Source organism: Diospyros lotus, chromosome 7 (assembly GCF_014633365.1).
Source record: "Diospyros lotus cultivar Yz01 chromosome 7, ASM1463336v1, whole genome shotgun sequence".
Classification (NCBI taxonomy): domain Eukaryota; kingdom Viridiplantae; phylum Streptophyta; class Magnoliopsida; order Ericales; family Ebenaceae; genus Diospyros; species Diospyros lotus.
This window is the reverse complement of record NC_068344.1, coordinates 33,210,172-33,231,997: the sequence shown is the minus strand read 5'-3', so window position 1 is coordinate 33,231,997 and position 21,826 is coordinate 33,210,172. Positions and strand designations below refer to the sequence as shown.

The window sequence follows — 21,826 nt, the reverse complement described above, 5'->3', positions numbered from 1 at the left end:
GTTACTAAAATTTTTATAAATGTCACCCACTTTTAGGTAGCACGAAACACCTATGAGGTGTTATTTTACATTTTCGAACCCTTTTTGAATGCAACTGTTTTCTGTTTTGGACACGAAAATACTTAGGAGGTGTTATTTTTTTTAAAAAAAATATTATTTTTTCGTTTTTATTTCATTTCAAAAATATTTTCCATTTTCATTTTCCCACCTCATCATGCAAAACTTTTCAGAATTTACGTAATTTTTAATTTAATCATGTCGGGTGAACAAGGGAAGTGAGGAAAGACTTGTGACTTGTGAGGAGCTGATAAGGACGGAAATATGTCGTACGTAATTCCCACGAAAAGAGGTTAATTTGTGTTGGGCGTGTTGAACAATTTCAACTAAACTTTACAGCCACTTGAGAAACTTTTTGGGTTTTCACATGGAAATTAATTTTGAAGGCCAGAAATTTTCAAACACGTCCAATGCAATGCATGTGGATGTGGGCTCTCCTCTTTTATCAGTCTTAATTGGTTGCGTGTTAATCGTATTCATGGCTGATGTGATGATTGGGATTTTGTTTTGATTTTGCCTATAAATACATTGGGCCGGGTCTCTTCTGTTGATCGTGCTTAAGATGGATTCTTCTTGCAAAAGTGTCACTGTTTTCTTGCTGTATCTGATCTGCTTCTTTCATAGGATGATGATGCTCACTTTCACTACCTGTTCGGATGCTGCTACGGTTGCTGCCCGTATGGAAGTGGAGGAGGTGGAAAGGAAGATGAGGAGGTGCAGTGCAGAGCAGAGCTCTGCGTTGCTTGAATTCAAGTCATACTTCAACTTCAGCCAGCCAGGTCACTCATATTGCCTCCTTTATTCGCATTCACCGATGGTATCTTGGAAGGAGGGAACTGACTGCTGCTCCTTGTGGGATGGGATCACTTGTGATAACGAGACCGGTCAAGTGGTTGGCATCGACCTTAGTTGTGGTTTGCTCCAAGGGAACATCCCTCCTAACACCACCGTCTTCCACCATTTTCCTCAACTCCAGGAGCTCTACCTCGATTTCAACGACTTCGGCGGCTCTCGCATTCCCTCCTATTTGGGTCACCTTTCTAGATTGACTCATCTCGAACTTCAATATTCTGTATTTTCAGGAGAAATTCCAATGGAACTCTCTTACTTGACCCAGCTAATGCATCTTAATCTTGCTAGTAATGATGGTTTGAGGTTCAAGAAAACTGGATTTCAGTTGCTTGTTCAAAACCTAACTAAAATAAGAGGACTCCGTCTTAGTTCAATAAACATATCTTCAACCGTTCCCATTTCCTTGCTTAATCTCACTTCTTCAAACACTTTCGTACTCGATGGGTGTGAATTGCATGGACAACTCCCTGACGGAGTGTTCAACCTACCAAATTTGGAAGTATTTGATGTAGGAAATAACAGTCTTCTCACCGGTAAATTTCCAAAGTTCATAAACTCGAGCAATTCTCTCCGAATATTGGAACTTGAATTCACAAGTTTTGCGGGGCAACTGCCTGACTCAATTGGGAATCTCGGATCACTAGAGTGGTTAGATGCGTTCCAATGCAACATCCATGGAGCAATTCCTGCGTCGCTCAGTAATCTTACTTCAGTCACGACTATACAACTTTCAAACAATAATTTATCAGGTAATGTTTTATTCATTTGCTTAGTGAATGATTGAATTCTCTTACTTCAATGCAAATCTAACAAAATGGAATTATCATTTCACAGGTCCTCTTCCTTCGCAATTAACCGGACTACCTAATCTGCAATTATTAGTCTTGAATGGTAATTGTATCACCGGTACAATTTCGCCTGGAGTATTTGCTTTGTCAGCTTTAAATGTCTTGCAGCTAAGTTACAATATGTTTATTGTTGTTAAAATCACAAGTCAACTTGAACGAGTTTACAAGTTATGAGTCATAAAAAGAGTTAACTCATTTGTAGAATCAAATTTTTTACATAATCGGACCTAATTTACGAGTTAACTAGTCTACGTTTACTCGTTCAAGTTTACGAGTTTAGCGATCTAAGCTTACGAGTTTTTCATATATATATATATATGTATATATTTTTATTTGTGATGTTATCTACATGTATAAATAGGTGTAGATTCAAAAATTAATCTTAAATATGTCACAATCACATTATGGTAAGTCTAATTTTATATTAAGATTGATGATTAGCAAGAAACAAATATATCTCTTTGATATTGGTAACTTAATTAGTGTAATAATATAATATAGAAGTTTAAAAATATTTGTTATTTTTATGACTTAATATTTTTTTATATTTAACAATATTTGTTGATGATGATGGTAATATTTGTTTATGACTTAATATTTTTTATATTTAACAATAGATGAATTGATTATAAATGATAAATTTAATATTTAAAAATTTTATATTATTTAGTATTTTTAAAATAGGTATATATATTTTACTTATGAGTTAATTAATCTAATGACATAATATTTTATTTGCTTAGTAAATGATTGAATTCTCTTATTTCAATGCAAATCTAACAAAATCTGACTGGGAATTATCATTTCACAGGTGCTCTTCCTTCGCAATTAACCGAATTACCCAATTTGCAAGTTTTAGCCTTGGATCATAACTGTATCACCGGTACAATTCCACTTGGGTTATTTGCTTTGCCAACTTTGAATGCCTTGCAGCTAAGTTATAATATGTTGTGTTAAAATCGAGTCAATTTATATAAATTTATGAGTTATGAGATATAAAATAAGTCAACTTGCTTATAGGATTAGATTTTTATAAAATCAAAACCGATTCACAAGTTTACAGGCCTGATTTTACCATATATATATATTTGTGTGTGTGTACATTTTCATTTATAATGTTGTTATTTACATATATAAATTAGTACAGATCCAAATAATTAATCTTAAATATGTCACAATCAAATCATATGTAAGTATAATTTTATATTAAGATTAATGACAAGAAATAAATATACCTCTTTGGTATTAGTAACTTAATTAGTGTAATGGCGTAATGTAGAAGTTTAAATATATTTGTTGTTTTTATGATTTAGTATTTTTATTTATATTTAACAATATTTGTTAATGATAATGGTAATATTTATTGTTTGAAATTTTAATTATGGATGGATAAATAATGAATTGATGATAAATGATGAATTTAATATTTAAAAATTTTATATTATTTAATATTTTTTAAATAAATAGATAGAATAATTTTAATATAAGTACATATATTTTATTTATAACTTAATTAGTGTAATAACATAATAATTCATTCATTTGCTTAGTAAATGATTGAATTCTCTTACTTCAATGCAAATCTAACAAAATGTGATTGGGAATTATCATTCTCTTCCTTCACGATTTAACGGACTACCCAATTTGAAATCATTAGTGCTGAATCATAACTATATCACCGGTATAATTCCACTTGAATTATTTGCTTTGCCATCATAAATGAGATAAACACGCTCTGCAGTCAAAACTTTCTCAAGGTTCTTGATCTGTCAAATAATATCTTCAGTGGTGTGATTCCAAAAATGTGTGGGAAACCTCACTGAATTAGTTGTTCTTGATTTGGGAAGCAATCAATTTTCCGGGATTGTCCCTGACACATTTGTGAGACATAATCAATTGGAAACTATCAAACTTAATGGCAATGGATTCCAAGGACCAGTGCCGAAATCTTTAGTCAATTGCAGAGTCCTAGAAGTGCTAGATCTCGGAAGAAACAACTTCTCTGATATGTACCCACACTGGTTGGAAAATTTGATAAATTTGTGAGTTCTTATCTTGAGAGCCAACAGATTCCATGGACCCATTTCAATCCCCAAGACTAAACATCCCTTCCCCAGCTTGCGAGTTATGGACTTGTCAGAAAATTGTTTCACTGGTCCACTACCAACAACATATTTTAGAAATTGAATGGGAATTATCATTTCACATGTCATCTTCCTTCACGAGTAACTGGACTACCCAAATTACAAAGATTAGACTTGGATCATAGCTATATCACCGGTACAATTTCACCTGGGTTATTTACTTTGCTGGCTTTGTCTTCCTTGCAACTAAGTTATAATATATTCATTGTTATTAAAATTTGAGTTACAATATATTCATTGTTGTAGGATCAAATTTTTATAGAATCGAACTAGAATCACGAGTTTACATATCTGAATTTATAAGTTTACCGATTCAAGTTTAGGAGTTTACCATATATATATGTGTGTACATTTTTATTTGTAATGTTGTTATCTACATGTACAAATAGGTGCAAATTCAAATAATTAATCTTAAATATGTCACAATTAGATTATAGATGGGTCTAATTTTATATTAAAATTGATAATTAGCAAGAAACAAATATATCTTTTTGATATTAATAACTTAATTAGTGTAATGACATAATATAGAAATTTAACAATATTTATTATTTTTATGACTTAGTATTTGTATTTATATTTAACAATATTTGTTGATGATAATGGTAATGTGTGTTGTTTGAAATTTTGATTATGGATTGATAAATGAAGAATTGATGATAAATGATAGATTTAATATTTAGCAATTTTATATTATTTAATATTTTAAAATAAATATATATTTTTTATTTATGACTTAATTAGTGTAATGACATAATGTTTCATTAATTTGCTTTGCTTAGTTCTATTACTTCAATGCAAATCTAACAAAATCTGATTGGAAATTATCATTTTACAGGTCCTTTTCCTTCACAATTAATCGAACTACCCAATTTGCAAACGTTAGTCTTGGATCATAACTATCTCACCGGTACAATTCCATCTGGGTTATTTGTTTTGCTGCCTTTGAATGCCTTACAACTAAGTTACAATATGTTCATTGTTATTAAAATCGTAAGTTAACTCGTACGAGTTTCTGAGTCATGAGATATAAAACGAGTTAATTCACTTGTAAGATCGGGTTTTTATAGAATCGAACCCGATTCACGAGTTTACCAATCCGAATTTACGAGTTTATTGGTCCGAGTTTAGGAGTTTACCATATATATATATATATGTATGTATATTTTTATTTGTGATGTTGTTATCTACATGTACAAATAGGTGCAGATTCAAATAATTAATCTTAAAGATGTCACAATTAGATTATCGATTGGTCTAATTTTATATTAAGATTGATGATTAGTAAGAAACAATTTTTTTTTATATTGATAACTTAATTAATGTAATGACATAATATAGAAATTTAATAATATTTGTTATTTTTATGACTTAGTATTTGTATTTATATTTAACAATATCTGTTGATGATGTTGGTAATGTTTGTTGTTTGAAATTTTGATTATGGATAGATGAATGAAGAATTGATGATAAATGATAGATTTAATATTTAGAAATTTTTTATTATTTAATATTTTAAAATAAATATATATTTTTTATTTATGACTTAATTAGTGTAATGGCATAATGTTTCATTAATTTGCTTTGCTTAGATCTATTACTTCAATGCAAATATAACAAAATCTGATTGGGAATTATCATTTCACAGGTCCTCTTCCTTCACAATTTACCGGACTTCCCAATTTGCAATCATTAACCCTGAGTTATAACCATATCACCGGTATAATTTCTCTTGGATTATTTGCTTTGCTGACTGTGAATGCCTTACAACTAAGTTACAATATGTTCATTGTTGTTAAAATTGTAAGTCAACTCGTATGAGTTTATGAGTCTTGAGATATAAAATGAATCAACTCACTTGTAAGATCAGGTTTTTATAGAATTGGACTCGATTCACAAGTTTATCAGTCCAAATTTATGAGTTTACTAGTCTGAATTTAGGAGTTTACCATATATATGTGTACATTTTTATTTGTGATGTTATTATTTACATGTACAAATAGGTGCAGATTCAAATAATTAATCTTAAATATATCACAATTAGATTATGGATGAGTCTAATCTATATATATATTATAACAAAACAACTCTCAAATTTTTTTCCCCACCCATTTCCATTTTTTATTTAGATATTTTATTATATTTTGTTTATTTTTTTGCTTACCCAAAATGAAATTTTTATAGATCATTAATTAAGTCTAAATTTGTGAAAAACGTGTAATTCTTGGAACCCTGTAAATGGTTTTATTCATGGTTGAATAGTGTTTGGAGAATGTGTAAGCATACTGGTATATAAAGAGGCAAAATCTAATTCATATTATTAATTTTTAAATATTAACATAAAATTTTAATTAAAATAAATTACAGAAAAATGAGACTTTTTTAAATCAAAAGAAATATTGAGATTCAAGTAATACCGCCAAATACGCCAAGTATATTTTTTAAAAAAAATAAATTTAATTTTTTATTTTATTTCTCATAATTTACCTCTCATTCTCTCTCAATAAAGCCACCACTCAAAACTCCAAAACCCTTAATTAGTTTTAAACTATGCAAAAAAAGTACAAATCTTATATATGTTTATGTTACTACTTAATTTTGAAAAATAATTAGTTTATAGGTTATGTTAAATTTAGTTATTTAGACAAAATTGAATTGTTTTAAATAAGTTGTTTAAATTATTTTGACAAAATTAATATTTTGTATAGGCTATTTATATTTATCATATGTTGTCATATTTCTTTTGAAATTTTTATTATGTTTTATATTTTTATTATTCATGTTACTAATTTATTATATGTTGTCATATTATTTATTATTTTATATAATCTATTTATATTTATCATATGTTAAATTAATTATTAGCTTATGAAAAATGTGTAGTTCATAAAACATGTAGATGGAATTTATAGTTATGAAGTTGTCAATTTTAAATAAATTTAATACATATGAATTTTCGTGCATCGCATAGGAGATGAACTAGTTTTATATTAAGATTGATAATTAGCAAGAAATAAATATATCTTTTTGATATTGATAACTTAATTAGTGTAATGATATAATATAGAAATTAAACAATATTTATTGTTTTTATGACTTAGTATTTTTATTTATATTTAACAATATTTGTTGATGATGATGGTAATGTTTGTTGTTTGAAATTTTGATTATAGATGGATGAATGAAGAATTGATAATAAATGATGGATTTAATATTTAGAAATTTTATATTATTTAATATTTTAAAATAAATATATATATTTTATTTATGACTTAATTAGTATAATCGCATAATGTTTCATTCATTTGCTTAGTGAATGATTTAATTTTCTGGCTTCAATGCAAATCTAATAAAATCTTATTGGGAATTATTATTTCACATGTCCTCTTCCTTCACAATTAACCGGACTATCCAATTATTTGCAAACATTAGTTTTGGATCATAACTATATCACTGGTATAATTCTATCTGGGTTATTTGCTTTGCCAATTTTGAATGCCTTGCATGTAAGTTACAACATGTTCATTGTTGTTAAAATCATGAGCCAATTCGTACAAGTTTACGAGTCATGAGATATAAAACGAGTCAACTCACTTGTAAGATCAGGTTTTTATAGAATCAGACCCGATTCACGAGTTTATCAGTCCAAATTTACCGATTCGAGTTTACGAGTTTATCATATATATATATATATGTGTATGTGTATATTTTTATTTGTGATGTTATTATCTACATGTACAAATAGGTATAAATTTAAAGAATTAATCTTAAATATGTCACAATTAGATCATTAGTTAGTCTAATTTTATATTAAGATTTTTTTTTTCTGTAAATAAGAATTATATTAAAAAAAAAGGCCAAACCTACAAACGCAGGTAAGGCATACCCCGCACCAAACAACCAAAAGGAAATCACACCCTCAATAAAAGAGGAAAACCATAATGAACAAGGATAGAAGATCTAAACGCACAAAGGACTAAAATAGACTTAAGTCGAATGTATAATATGATAAATGATGAATTTAATATTTAGAAATTTTATATTATTTAGTATTTTAAAATAAATAAATATATTTTATTTATGACTTAATTAGTGTAATAACATAATGTTTCATTCATTTGCTTAGTGAATGATTGAATTTTCTTACTTCAATGAAAATCTAACAAAATCTGATCGGGAGTTATCATTTCACAGGTCCTCTTCCTTCACGATTAATCGGACTATCCAATTTGCAATATTTATCCTTAGATCATAACTGTATCACCGGTACAATTCCACCTTGGTTATTTGCTTTGCCGACTTTGTCTTCCCTGCAGCTAAATCACAATATGCTCACGGGACACGTAAATGAGATAAATTCCAGTTCTCTGAAGTTCATAAATCTGGAGCACAACACGCTAACTGGTACACTTGGGAGTTCAATGTTCAAACTCGAAGTGCTTACCCATCTGATTATCTCATCAAATAACTTTAGTGGTGACTTAAACTTCGACATGCTCTGCAGTCAAAATGCCCTCAGGGCTCTTGATGTGTCAAATAATAACTTCAGTGGTGTGATTCCAAAATGTGTGGGAAACCTCACTGAATTAGTTGTTCTTGATTTGGGAAGCAATAACCTTTCCGGGATTGTCCCTGACACATTTGTGAGACATAATCACTTGGAAACTATCAAACTTAATGGCAATGGATTCCAAGGACCAGTGCCGAAATCTTTAGTCAATTGCAGAGTCCTAGAAGTGCTAGATCTCGGAAGAAACAACTTCTCTGATATGTACCCACACTGGTTGGAAAATTTGACAAATTTGCGAGTTCTTACCTTGAGAGCCAACAGATTCCATGGACCCATTTCAATCTCCAAGACTAAATATCCCTTCCCCAGCTTGCGAGTTATGGACTTGTCAGAAAATTGTTTCACTGGTCCACTACCAACAACATATTTTAGAAATTTTACTGCTATGATGAACATCAGCGAAGCCAACTATACACTCGAATACATTGGCCAAAATACTTCTGATTATTATCTTGATTCCTTGACCATGGTTATCAAAGGTTCAGTGCTTGAAATGGAGAGAGTGTTGACCATTTTCATAGCCATTGATCTATCGAGAAACAAATTTGAAGGAGAAATTCCAGAGATAATTGGAAAGCTAACTTCAGTTCGAGGGTTGAACTTATCTCACAACAGCCTTACAGGGCGCATACCGAAGTCTCTTGGAAAATTGACAAAGATTGAATGGTTAGACCTCTCTTCCAATAAGCTTGTCGGGGAGATCCCGAAACAGCTAACAGCCTTAAATTCTCTTGGAGTTCTAAACCTTTCGCATAATCAACTAGCTGGACGAATACCTCAAGGACCACAATTTGATACATTCTCAAACGAATCTTATGTTGGAAACTTGGGCTTATGTGGACGACCGATGTCGAAGTCATGCAGCAATCCTGATGCACCCCAGCCAGCAAAAGAAAAGGATTCACAATCTTCAGATGGTTTCGACTGGGGAGTCATACTGTCAGGTTACGGGTGTGGATTGGTACTGGGTCTCGTTATAGGATATTTAATGTTCTCTACAGGAAAACCCAGAGGGGTTATGAGGATGATTGAAGGTGCAGAAAACAAATGCAGGGAGTGGCAGAAGAAGAAATCTCAGGGTCAGGGCCGCAAATGCAGGAGAAATTATGGAAGGTAAAAGATTTTCTTGGTCAGTACTATGAAACTTCAGTCTTAATATCAACACGAATGTGGAAATGTTACAGGGAAAGGATTTCATTTACCTTACTAATTTAGTTGCTAGTGTTGCAATGAACTTCAATGTGCAGAATTTTACATCAAGACCTGAGACTATACATCTACTCTACTTCTGATGTTAAGTTACTTTGGTTTTGCAACTTCTGTTTAACTTTGAGTTGAACAGTGACTTAGTTGTTAAAATTTGATTGACTATAATTTGAATCTTTCTATTAAGAGATGTATATTTTCTTTAAAATAGCTAAGGATTTGGTTTTTCACTCACTTTAAAAAGATTTTAACACCTTTGTGTTATACATGATTACAGACATTGATTGAGATGAAAGCAAAAAGAGTAGATTAATGGAGCTTGTGGATGCAACAGTGGCTTCATTTTCTGAAGATGAAATCAAGTGCATGAGAATTGTTTTATCATTTTTATGTTGAATATAATCACAAAATCAAAATATTATAACACCAAATCTAGAACCTTTGATTAATTTTTCTTCTTTTTTTTTTTTTTTTCATTTCAAGGAGTTTAGATTGGTGCTTAACAATATATGTTTATGTCTGTATGTTGTTTTATATTTGTTTTCCTTTTTACAACTTTTTGTTGGTAGGGTGAACTGTATGAAACAATGAGTTAATATGTAATTTCTTTTATAAGTTTTGTCAAAGGCATGCATGAGCCTTTGCATCATGAAGAATAGCTTCATTAGAATCACTTCAATTTTTCATAATTATGTAATTTTCAAAGTACAGCAAAAAAATACTGGAAAAAAAGATGCCTTTGGCGTTGGGTGAAGAACATAAAAGAACAATACTCTCATTGCTGTTATTGCTGCTGCTGCCCACAGCAGAGCTGCTGTGCTTTGCTTCACCTTCAACCCGTCGGTTAATTTCCTACTATCTTCTCAGTTTTTTCAAGAAAAATCCCAATGGAACTTTCTTACTTGACACAGTTATTTCATCTCCAACTCTTATGATGATGGTTTGAGATTCAAGAAAATTGGATTTGAATTGCTTGTTACATATTTCCTTAATCTCACTTCTTTAACATCCCTAGATCTTGAAGGGTGTGAATTGCATGGACGACTCCCAAATACAATATTCCAGCTGTCATATATGCTTTAACAATACTCTCATTGATAACTTTCCCAGATTTATAAACTCCAACAGTTCACATCAGCCACTGGTTCTTCTGTTCACAAGTTTCTCCAGACAATTACTTGATTCAATTTGAAATCTCAGATCCCTGTCATATAACGCTATGATGAATTTCAGCAAGGCCAACTATAAACTCCAATACATTGGCATCGGTGATGATTATTATCTTGATTCCTTGACCATGGCCAGGGGAATCTAGGATTTTTTACCGGCGGGCTTAAAAAAAAAAGAAAAAATCTATTGTAAACTTCAACAATAGGAGAATAACAAAAAAAATAATAAAAATGGATATTTAATGAACTTTATATATATATTTAAAACAATTCATTAATTTAAAAAAAGAAAGTAAAAAATAACAAAAAATATAAAAAATGTGCAATACAAATATGTTATAAAACTACTTAAAGAGACAACTTGTGATTCCCCAAAAGATCAAACTTGTCAAAGATCAAACTCGTCAGTGAGTACCTCTGTATCAATACCAAGAGTAATCTCACTCTCAATATAGATAATTATGGTGTTTGCTAGAAATTTATTCTCCATTTGATTGCGAAGCAATATTTTGACGAGATTCATTATTGTAGAAACTGAAAGAGTCAACACTAGACGAATCAACCTATCAATTAAGAAATAATGACGTGACTTTTTCGTTTCAACCAACATCTGACATAATTGAAAAAAAGAAGTAAGATTCTGAAACAGCAGATGCTGAAGTACATCAAACTTGTAATGATCCAACTGTCTCCTCAAATCTCTTATCTCTTCTTTATTAAAATCCAAACAATAAAATTCCTCAGCTAGACTACAAATAGTATCTATAGAGAATGATTTGAAACCATTAGTAGGATTTAAAGCCTTGTATAGCTTAAGAAGTTCTATTATTTTTTCCGTAAATCTATTATTCAGCTCAATCAACTGAAAATCTATTACAGCATTGAATATCTGAAAGTAATAGTAGTCTTCCATTATAAAGTTATTTTTCTATTAACAAGAATGTCTTGTCTCATCCATATAACGATCAATTAACTCTGGCACATCAACATCATGACTTCTACAAAATTGCACCACATGCCATATAAAACTTTCCCACAGATCATCATGCATCTCTTGAAGAAGAAGCTTTGTACTTGAGACAAAATCAATTGCATTCAAAATATCTTGATCTTTCATTTCCAATGCTTGACACAAAATATCAAATTTTTCTAACACTTCATGCATCAACGACAAGATAAATACAAACTCAAATGTTTTCATAACTTTCAAAACATCTTTAGCCTCCCACGTACACTGTTGTTCGACCCCTTATCAATAAGATTTTCAAAAAGTGTACAAATAGAACCAAACATCTCAATCAATTTTTTAAGAGGCAAAATGTGAACTCCAACAAGTAGCCCCAGCTCGTTGCAAAGTACAAACCTGATTAGCCCTAGAACTAGTTGGAACTTCTCCTGTCACTAAAACTAATTGTAGTCGATGAGCAAAACAATGAATGAATAAGCAGATGGGCATTCTCTAAGAAATAATGTTTGCAATCCGTTCCATTCCCCCGCATGTTGCTAGCACCATCATACCCCTGACCTCATAAATTTGTAACTAGGAGATTGTATTGACTTAATACAGTACATGTCTCTTTTTTCAAAATCAATGCATTTGCATCTTTGACAATAACAACTTCAAAAAATCGTTCTCTAACAAATCCATTGGTATCAACATATCTCAAAATAATAACCATTTGTTCTTTATATGATTCATCGCATGCTTCATCAACAATAATGCAAAATTTAGCATCTCCAATTTCTTCACGAATTTTATGTCGCACACAATCAACAATAATTTTCAATATCTCTTTCTGAATATCTGGTGATATGTACATGGCATTTTTAGCTACATTTTCTAGAACAACATCAATTTCTTCATTTGCTCTTCTGTACAATTTGATTAATTCAATATAATTCCCATGATTAGTAGAGTCAGGAGACTCATCATGACCTCTAAATAGACAACCTTTGCAATGCTAACCACTTCACACTCTCTATGGAGATCTTTACAAGCAAACGATTCTGTTTGTGCATTTTAATAGACCTATATATCACAATTAACAAAATCCGAATCAGAGCAATTCAAATATTCAATCAGAAGTAACAAATCTCAGCCAAGACAATTCAAATATTCAATTATAATTAACAAATCCCAGCCAGGGCAATTCCTAACTAAATGCAGTGGTCAAATAACAATTAGCAAAGCTAAATACAGTAGTTAAACCCTAAAATCCTATTTCCTAAACCCATCATAGGTGTTAAATTAGTCAAAACAAAATAGAAAAACACATTAAATAGAACATAATCAAATAAATTAACTTACCTGTAATCTTTTAGTCTCTAGAGTAAGAAGGGATACCCACTACATGCCTTCCAAGAACAAGAATTTTTGCAATCAACTCTTGTATATCACTATCTTTTACCAAATATCCTTAGTAGAAGAAAATTTCTATATTTATATCTTAAATGATGTGTTGACAAGATGAGTTGGGTATTGAAGCATGCTTAAATTGATGGCAATCTAAATCCTAATGATTTTTCCAGAGAAAATAAATAAGAAAATAAATAACGCTGGAGCAACAACAAAATAGAGAGCTGGAGCAACAAATAATGCTCCCGGCTCCAGCCAACTCTGCCCATTGGCTGGATAATGCTGGAGCAACAACAACTTCAAGTTAAAGAGTGAAAAACCCAATAAATAATGAATAAAATGGTTTGAGTATAAAAAGAAATAAATAAGAAAATAAATAAAACACTCCAGAAAACATATATCATGGAAAAGGAAAAAGTCGATTGAGAGAATAATAGCTGGGTACCAGCCGTGCTTGAAAGAAGACGGATATTGAGTTCTTCTATAAAGAAGAAAATGTGTAGAATATTTATATTTTTTTCCTGAAAAATGTGTAGAATATTTACAGTCAACCGGCCGGTGAAGCTCCCGCCCGGCGTGGGCCATCCCCGGCGAAACGCCCTCCAGCCATTTTCTTTTGCCGCCTCAACTTTTTCTCTCTCTCACTCTCTCTTTTTCTTTCCTTCTTTCTTGCGATCCAAACACACTTTAAACAAATTTGTACGAGATAAATGAAAGAGGTAGAGAGAAGAGATGGCTTACAATGTAAATTTGTTGAATGCTGAGGAAGAGGTGAAGATTGAAGAGAGCTGACGGCTGAGACAAGAAGAAGAGGATCGCCGCCTGGCCAAAGAGGATTTGAGTTTAGGTTTAGAACCTTTGGGTTTAGGTTTGAGAATTAGAGATTAGAGATTGGGTTGGGGCTGGCAATATAGTTGGGTTTGGCTTTGGGCTTGTTGGGGGTGGGTTGGGAAAAAAAATCATCATTTTTGGGCTAAAAATTTATTTTTTAAAAAAATTGGATGGGATCCATCCCACCCTGCCCGTGGGCTGGATCCGCCCCTGGTCCATGGGGATCAAGGGTTCAAGCATTATAAATGGAGAAAGTTTTGACCATTTTCACAGCCATTAATCTATTGAGAAGCAAATTTCAAGGAGCAATTCCAGAGATGATTGGCAAACTAATTTCAATTCGAGGCTTTAACTTATCTCACTATAGCCTTACAAGGGATATATCAAAGTCTCTTGAGAATTTGATAATGCTCGAATGGTTAGACCTCTCTTCAAGTAAGCTTGTCGAGGAGATCTTGATGCAATTAACAAATTTAAATTCTCTTGGGAGTTCTAAACTTTTCGCAGAATCAATTAACTAGACGAATACCTCAAGGAGGACAATTTGCTACATTTTCAAATAATTCTTATGTTGGAAACCTGGGCTTATGTGGACCACCAATGTCAAAGGCATGCAGCTATCCTCAAGCACCACAAGCAACAGCAGAAGAGGATTCACAATCTTCAAATGGCCTTAATTGGGTAGGCATATTGCCATGTTATGGATGCAGATTAGTTCTTGGCCTTAGGGGATATGTAATATTCATTACAGGGAAACCCCCATGGGTTGTGAGGATGATTGAAGGTATAAGACAGAAATACAGAGGGACTAAAAAAGCAAAATCACTATCACTGAAGTAGTAGAAATTAGAGAAGTTTAAATGTTGTTATTGATAAGTACTATGAAACATCAAATTAGAAATCCCAATAACCTTAACTCTTGATATGAACACCCACAGAAATGCTACAAGGAAATGGTCTCATTTCTTGCAAAGAAATTGATTTTTTTTCAGAATTTACATCAGGAGCTGAGATTACTTTATTTTTTGTCAGGTTAATTTGTTTTGCTAGTTGAGCTTAAGTTTGTGGTGAATGACTCAAATAACTTGATTAGGTAGCTTAAGACACATGATGACATTTAGTCTCCTCAATACTCCTCCTCTGGTTTGTCTTAATGGCACATGACAATGAGTATTTTAATGAGAAGCTGAAATATCCAATACTTTTTAATAAGGAATTGTAACAAATATATATCATCTTTTGAAGAACTATTAATATATAAATCTTCAAATATATGGGTTGATGCTCTTCACAAAAGAAATTGATAGAATGTTATCCGGGAGAAAATAGACGACAAAGCGAGCTTCTGCCAACTTAATATGTTTCTTTTCATAATAGTGCACATAATGTCGTGTTAGAATGTTTTGAGTAGACACCTAAACTATGTACAGTCTCGCATGGCCTGATTGGTATATTTTTTCTTTCTTTTATCTTTTCATGTTTCCCTTTCGGTAATTAATATTCTATTTGATATATGTTTTTTTTATTAGATATTGTAGTTAGCTAAAGTTTTTATTTTAAATCATGTGCATAAATACTTCGATTGGAGTGATTTTTTTGATATTTTCTCACCGATTTAATGACCTTGAAACGCGTAAAGTTTTTATTGTCAAGTATTTTTATGAAATTTCTAACCATTGGCATGTAACTTCTTTCTATATCGATTTATGTTGTCTGTTTGTCCTTTAATGTGCACATGTCCTCGCTGCCTTTATCTCTCTCTTTATATATATATATATATATATTATTAGGATATGATTAAGAATATCTAGTACTACAAATAAATAAGTAATACATATTTCATTGATCCCACAGTGCACTTCCTTGGCTTAGCAGACGAATAAGCACCAAAACCGGCCACGCCCTTTAACCTCCATCCAGACAATGGCAACCAATTCCGAGCTCAAGTTCTCAATCTTCTCTGCGGCCAATTCATTTCCTTCACCTCTATACCCATCTTCTAGTTCAGACAAATTGGCACCTGCTTTAACTTCATATTTGAGCCCTTCAATTGCTCCACCACACCAGCATTGAACATGTCAATGAGCCCCCAGGATGCGAAGCTAAAGCCAGGGACCAATACCTTGATGGGTGTAACGGTGAAGATTTCATGTTCGACGACCTTTAGGGATATGGGCATTGCAGCATTGTAAGGCAGTGTGACCAGCCCGCGGCTTAGATGGTAGTAGACTGCAAGCACTCCAATGTACTAGTTCTCATGTTCCATATCTTCAACCAAGCAAATTTTGGTCAGTAAGACAAAATAACAAAATGGCCCAAATCCCAGTCAAAACCAATAGTTCAGAATTATATGGTAAGAAGACGACTAAAACTTATTGAAATTCAATCATCATTAAAGATCAGAATTATATTTCAAGCACAAGTATAGCTAAAATAGGAGTGCTCATAGACGAGAGTCGATGCAAAATGCTCACTTAATACCATCACGGGGCGGGTTGGAGATGAGGCAATCTTTGGTGGGCCGGCCGGGTAAGCGGGCCCTGAGGATCGACCCATCGGGCAAAACGAGTTTTTTCAAGAGATCAAAATTATGCTTCCCAGGTGCATCACTGTCAAAATGAACTCAAAGTCATCTCATGTAGGTATATAATACATGATAAAGAGCAGAATGAACGGTTAGGATTCCATACCTGACGTAAACGGCTGGGATTTCTTAATAGAGAATAAATGTGGCTAAAAAGTCTCAATATATATTTTCAATAATAGATAACTCTTATCATAAAATTTAAAATTAAGAGAAGATCTGTAAATACAAATCTATGTTGTTTTTATAATATAGTTTATTTTAACTTATACTTTTAGAATTATAATATGGCTCTAATTTGTTTAACCAATATACAAGCAAGATTTTGTGACAGAGGTGAATGTCATGAAAGCTCCTATTGTAAGAAATATTAGAAAATAATATGATATGTTTGGTTGGGCATTTTGACACAAATTAATTTCAAAGTGTGCAATGAGATGTTGTGTCTAAAACAATTCATCCCAAACGTTATTTGTGCTTCATAGCACATCTCCTGTGACACACTTCCTATAACTATGCAACCTTCCATCATCTCATTCTCCAAAGTTAGACTAAACTATCATTTGGGGATCAAGACAATAATATGAATCCACGCCGCTATAATTTAGCCCAACAACGACCGCCACTGTCGATTCAGCTAACAAAAACAAAACAAAAAAAGTGACACCGCTGGAGATCATCAACCCAACTGAAACTTTGAGGCCACCTCCAGCCTCCAGCCTCCAGCCATTGATTATCCCACCAACATCAACGTAGTCTGAGCATCATTTTTGTAAATTGATCGATGATAAATTTTTTTTTTCTTTTTTTTTTTTTTCAGTTGGGGAGGGGCAATTGGGGTTTGCAATAGGGGTGTACACAGTGCGGTTTAATCGATCTGAATTATTTTCAACAAGCCAAACCGCTAGTGTGATTTTCTGATCAATCTAGACCTGTCTGGTTTGGGTGCGACCAAACCGCACTGCATTTGCGGTCTAATTTGGTAAGGTTTATCGCGATTTGAAAATAATTATTGACAATATATAATATATTATTATAACTTGTTAGAATTTATAACCTATTATAAAAATATTGAATAGAATAATTATATATTATTATAAACTATTATAATCTGTTACCACTCTCGACACGATAGGGTTAATATCACTACAAGAGGTTTGAGTTTTTCCGGCGGTTAAAAAACTGCCGGAAAAAGTAAGAAAACCGCCAGTAAAATTTTTTCCGACGGTAATTAATCTGCCGGAAATACCTCTGTCGGAAAATATTACCGGCGATTTTTTACCGTCGGAAAAAAAATTTACCGACGATTTTGTTGAACCGCCGGTAAAAATAAGAATTCCCGGCGGTTTTAGAAATCTGCCGGCAAAGTTTTAACTTTGCCGGCAGTTTAAAAACCGCCGGTAATAATATTTTACCTGCAGTTTAAAACCACCGGAAAAGGAAGAAACTTTGCCGGCGGTTTAAAACCGCCGGTAATTCTATTTTACCAGCAGTTTTCTATCGCCGGTAAAATATTATTACCGGCGGTTTTTAAACCGCCGACAAAGTTGAATCGCCCCAGAAAAATTCAAAACCATCGGTAATACTAAATTTTTTTTTTACAAATACACTGTATAACATTAATAAAATGCAATCAAAACCTGTATAACAAAAAGCTACCAACAATTTTAAAATATTCACCCACTACACACAATAAGTATAACAATTGTATATAATAGATCTATTTAAATACCATTACAATTTTAAAAGATCGATCTTATCTCGTCTCATTACACAATACCATTTTTACACATACAAATAAACCCTAAACTAAAACATGTCCAAATGACCTCAGATAACTATTTATTACACCACCATGTTGCTCCAACCAAAATTGCATATCATATTTTTTCGATCTGCATTGAAAAACAATAGATTTATAAGTATGGACATTAACTATGAAATTGCATAAAACATGATCAAAATTGCATAACAACTATATATAAAAACACTTACATCTGAGACTCTCCATGGTATCGTAGTTTTACTGTTATTAGCATCCCTCAAGACACGCATCCTAGAAAATTGTCGAGGCAATGGATATAAAGGCTTAAGCACTTTCTGAATACTAATTTCAACAAATTCATTACCTAGCTCTACTCCCCCTACAGACTTGGTCGGATCAATGGACACAATAATTGCCTCAGCAACAATGTGGCGAGGTATTCGTCTATTCATCAAGTGAACAAATTCACTAATCTGGTCATACAGAATAATAAGAATTACTTAGTATATAATATCATGAGTATCCATGAGAACAAAGCAAGGTTCAGTTTTGATTTTTCCAACTAAAAACAAAAACTAAACACAAAATTTGAAAACTTAAACTAAAAATGAATACGTGAAAATTAAGAACAAAATCAAATAGGCACTTGATCTCCAAGGACCATTCAGAATCACTGCCTATTAGTTCATTGAATAAGAAACCAAATGCTTTCTATCCTGTAATTTTAAATAGGGATGGTGCTAATTTTCAATTTTTGTGCTCCCCATTCGTTGTTTAAATCCATTCTTATTAGAGTAATTGGTTGCGTTTTACTCATGTGCCCTGGTGGGACAGAAATCTTGAATCCCAACACCATCTCCAATGGGCTGAACCCACTCTATCCCCTATCAATAATGAACAATATAATTTATAATACAGTTTTGTGTAACACAGAAATAAACACAATAATAATGGGATAAACATTGCATATTATACAAAATTTGTAAAACAGTAACGGCAAAGTCATGTTGTTATTGCTGTTTCAAAAAGAACATAAATTTCAAACTTACAATGGGCTGTTGGCAATAGTATATTGATATGAACAAAATTGCCCATGTAGAAAGTACACAGCACGTTTTCCATTGTTATAAAGTTTCCAATAACTGGACTGAGCAAATACTTTTTTAAATTTGGCAACTGGTTCTGCTAACAAGTTTACTTGGGTTCAAACATTTCAACATTCAACCTTGTTTTAAGCAAAAACAATCCACTTAAATAGCTGAACTGGAGCATGTGAAGTTCCCTCTTATGGTTTTGACAACTCCCATATGCAATTATTTGGTGACTGTAAAAGTTTAAGCGTGTGAATATGAAAATTTGTATTAAAGAAGGAAATATACATTAGCAGCTAAGGGTGGAGATGGGGAACGTACTTCCTTGTTTAAGATCTTCTTGTCCTCATCTTCATCGATATCTTCTTTATCACAAAAGGGACAGTCCTTTTGAAACCCTAACTATCCGTTCAAATTGAGGTGTTTATCGGAGAAGTAAAGGATTTGGAGTATTAAGAATTAATGTTCACCTTTATTCGATTATTATTGAAGAGATGGAAGTTGATGGAGGGATTACGAAGTGAGGCAACTGTATCTTGAGCTCTTTCCTTCCTCTTTAGAATTGGGAATAGAGAATGGTAAATGAAGTTTCTTGATATTTAAATGTCTCAAACTAGTTTGTCCTCAACTTTTAGAAGAAACGCACAAATTAATTGAGAACCAATTTTTAACTTCTACACCTCCCTTCCTTTAATAATTATGGTCTAACCAAACTAGAAAAAATAAACATTAACCTGCATTTCCCTAAATTATTATTGAATAACCAAACAAGGTACTTCTCTTTGCTTCTCTTCCATTTTCCATCATTCCTTTTGCTGCATAATTGCGTGCTCTTCTACAAACCCTAACACTTAGTTTGGAAGAGGGTTGGCGCGTGGAATGAAAGGGTACATAATAGTGAGGAATGAAAGGAGAGTAGAAGTAATGTAAAGGTTATTACTCTCCGTGTTTGGGAAGGGAGAAACATAAAAGAGGGTAATGTAACCTCACTTCATTTGGATTAAGAATGGACCAGGAGCAAATGCTAAAGTAATAAAAAATAAAATGATAATTGATGTGCAAAATAAATACATTTATAAATTTATGAGGTAGCAAAAGTTATCAATTTAATAATAGTAATTATGGTTTACTACCAAGTCATAAAAAATCCAAAAATTTAAATTTATTGTGGTCACTTAAATATATATTAGACTTTTAAAAAAAATGTCAATAAGCAAGAAATATACTGTGCAAGAGTCCGGAAACCTAAAAAAAATTATGATCTATACACAATGCATAAGTCAGTCTAAGAGAGTGACTGCAATACATAAGTCAGTATATCTTATATGCATACATAAACGCACTTCTAGGTGAACAACGCATCCAAAAACCAGTAAAGATAGAAATGGGACTTTATGTTTTAATTTTCAGAGTATATCTTATATGCATACATAAACACACTTATATGTGAACAACGCATCCAAAAACCAGCAAAGATAGAAATGTAGTCACAATTGCTGAATTAGCACAAAGAGCTTACACGTTGACAAATGGCAAGTGAAAAAAGTTAATAGAGAATCATAGTCAAGCAACAAAAGTAACTATTTTCAAATTCTGGGTGACAGCAACCTTAAATAGGTGTGGGAAATGCTAGATTAAGATAAAATGGATACATATACAAATGGAAGACATATGGCACAATGCTCCCTGCTTTGCAAGGGCCTGGGGAGAGTTAATTTTGTATGCAGCCTTACCCTTGTTTTGCAAAGAGGCTATTTCTACAACTCAAACCCTTGACTTTAATAGTCACAAAGGCACAACCTTATCATTGTTATCAAGGAACACCTCTACCCAAGGACTTCTAAAACACAAAATATACATTTGTCCTTTAGGACCTTATCAATGAAACATTTCTGAAGACAATCTCAACATCAAGCTTGATACAAGATTCAAGTATGCTAATTTCCAGATTCCACAATTGAAAAGAAAAAAAGAGTAATAAATCAATCACAATTACATTTAAAACACACCTTTTTGCATAGATCCTTGAACAATTTCGTATGTACCACATAATTCTTTAAGTTATTAATTATAACAATTGAATCCTCCATTACCACATACATAACACTTGCAGTGCAATTCTACTTTTTCATCTGTTTTAGTTTTTAATTAGTAACAGATCAAGATTTTGAAGCTATCATTGTAACTTTTCCTTTTGCAAGATAAGAAGTATCAAAATTCCCAAATTTCCACAAGCACAGATTATCAAAGCATGATTAAAGTTAATGGGTTTTAATAGTGGCAGGCTTGGTTTTTGGAAGGAATTGGGCAAGATCAATAGTGCATTTGATTTTGAAGTATATTAACTATTTGG

At 32.2% G+C, this 21,826-nt stretch overlaps 1 protein-coding gene and 1 long non-coding RNA gene across 2 annotated transcripts; one reads left to right on the top strand and one right to left on the bottom strand.

Annotated features, from left to right (window-relative positions):
* Positions 1–629: 629 nt before the first annotated feature.
* LOC127806119 (receptor-like protein Cf-9 homolog) lies at positions 630–10,449 on the top strand. The gene is made up of 7 exons (XM_052343163.1): positions 630–1,658; positions 1,744–1,800; positions 2,569–2,640; positions 4,740–4,811; positions 5,550–5,621; positions 8,096–9,584; positions 9,955–10,449. Exons 1-7 carry the CDS (start codon positions 683–685, stop codon positions 9,959–9,961), a joined length of 2,745 nt encoding a protein of 914 aa, XP_052199123.1. The 5' UTR covers positions 630–682; the 3' UTR covers positions 9,962–10,449.
* Positions 10,450–12,026: 1,577 nt separating this feature from the next.
* On the bottom strand, positions 12,027–14,065 carry LOC127806123 (uncharacterized). Its single transcript, XR_008024347.1, has 2 exons — positions 13,748–14,065; positions 12,027–12,875 (listed from the first exon to the last, which is right to left on the bottom strand). It is a non-coding gene; the product is annotated as an uncharacterized LOC127806123 (long non-coding RNA).
* Positions 14,066–21,826: the final 7,761 nt, after the last annotated feature.

What these genes read in the sequence shown, in the direction of transcription:
- LOC127806119 (XM_052343163.1), top strand. Translation starts at nt 683, where the DNA reads ATGATGATGCTCACTTTCACTACCTGTTCGGATGCTGCTACGGTTGCT. An exon ending in GCAATTATTAGTCTTGAATG is followed by an intron (nt 1,801 to 2,568) that starts GTAATTGTATCA and finishes ATCATTTCACAG; the next exon opens with GTGCTCTTCCTTCGCAATTA. An exon ending in GGATCATAACTATCTCACCG is followed by an intron (nt 4,812 to 5,549) that starts GTACAATTCCAT and finishes ATCATTTCACAG; the next exon opens with GTCCTCTTCCTTCACAATTT.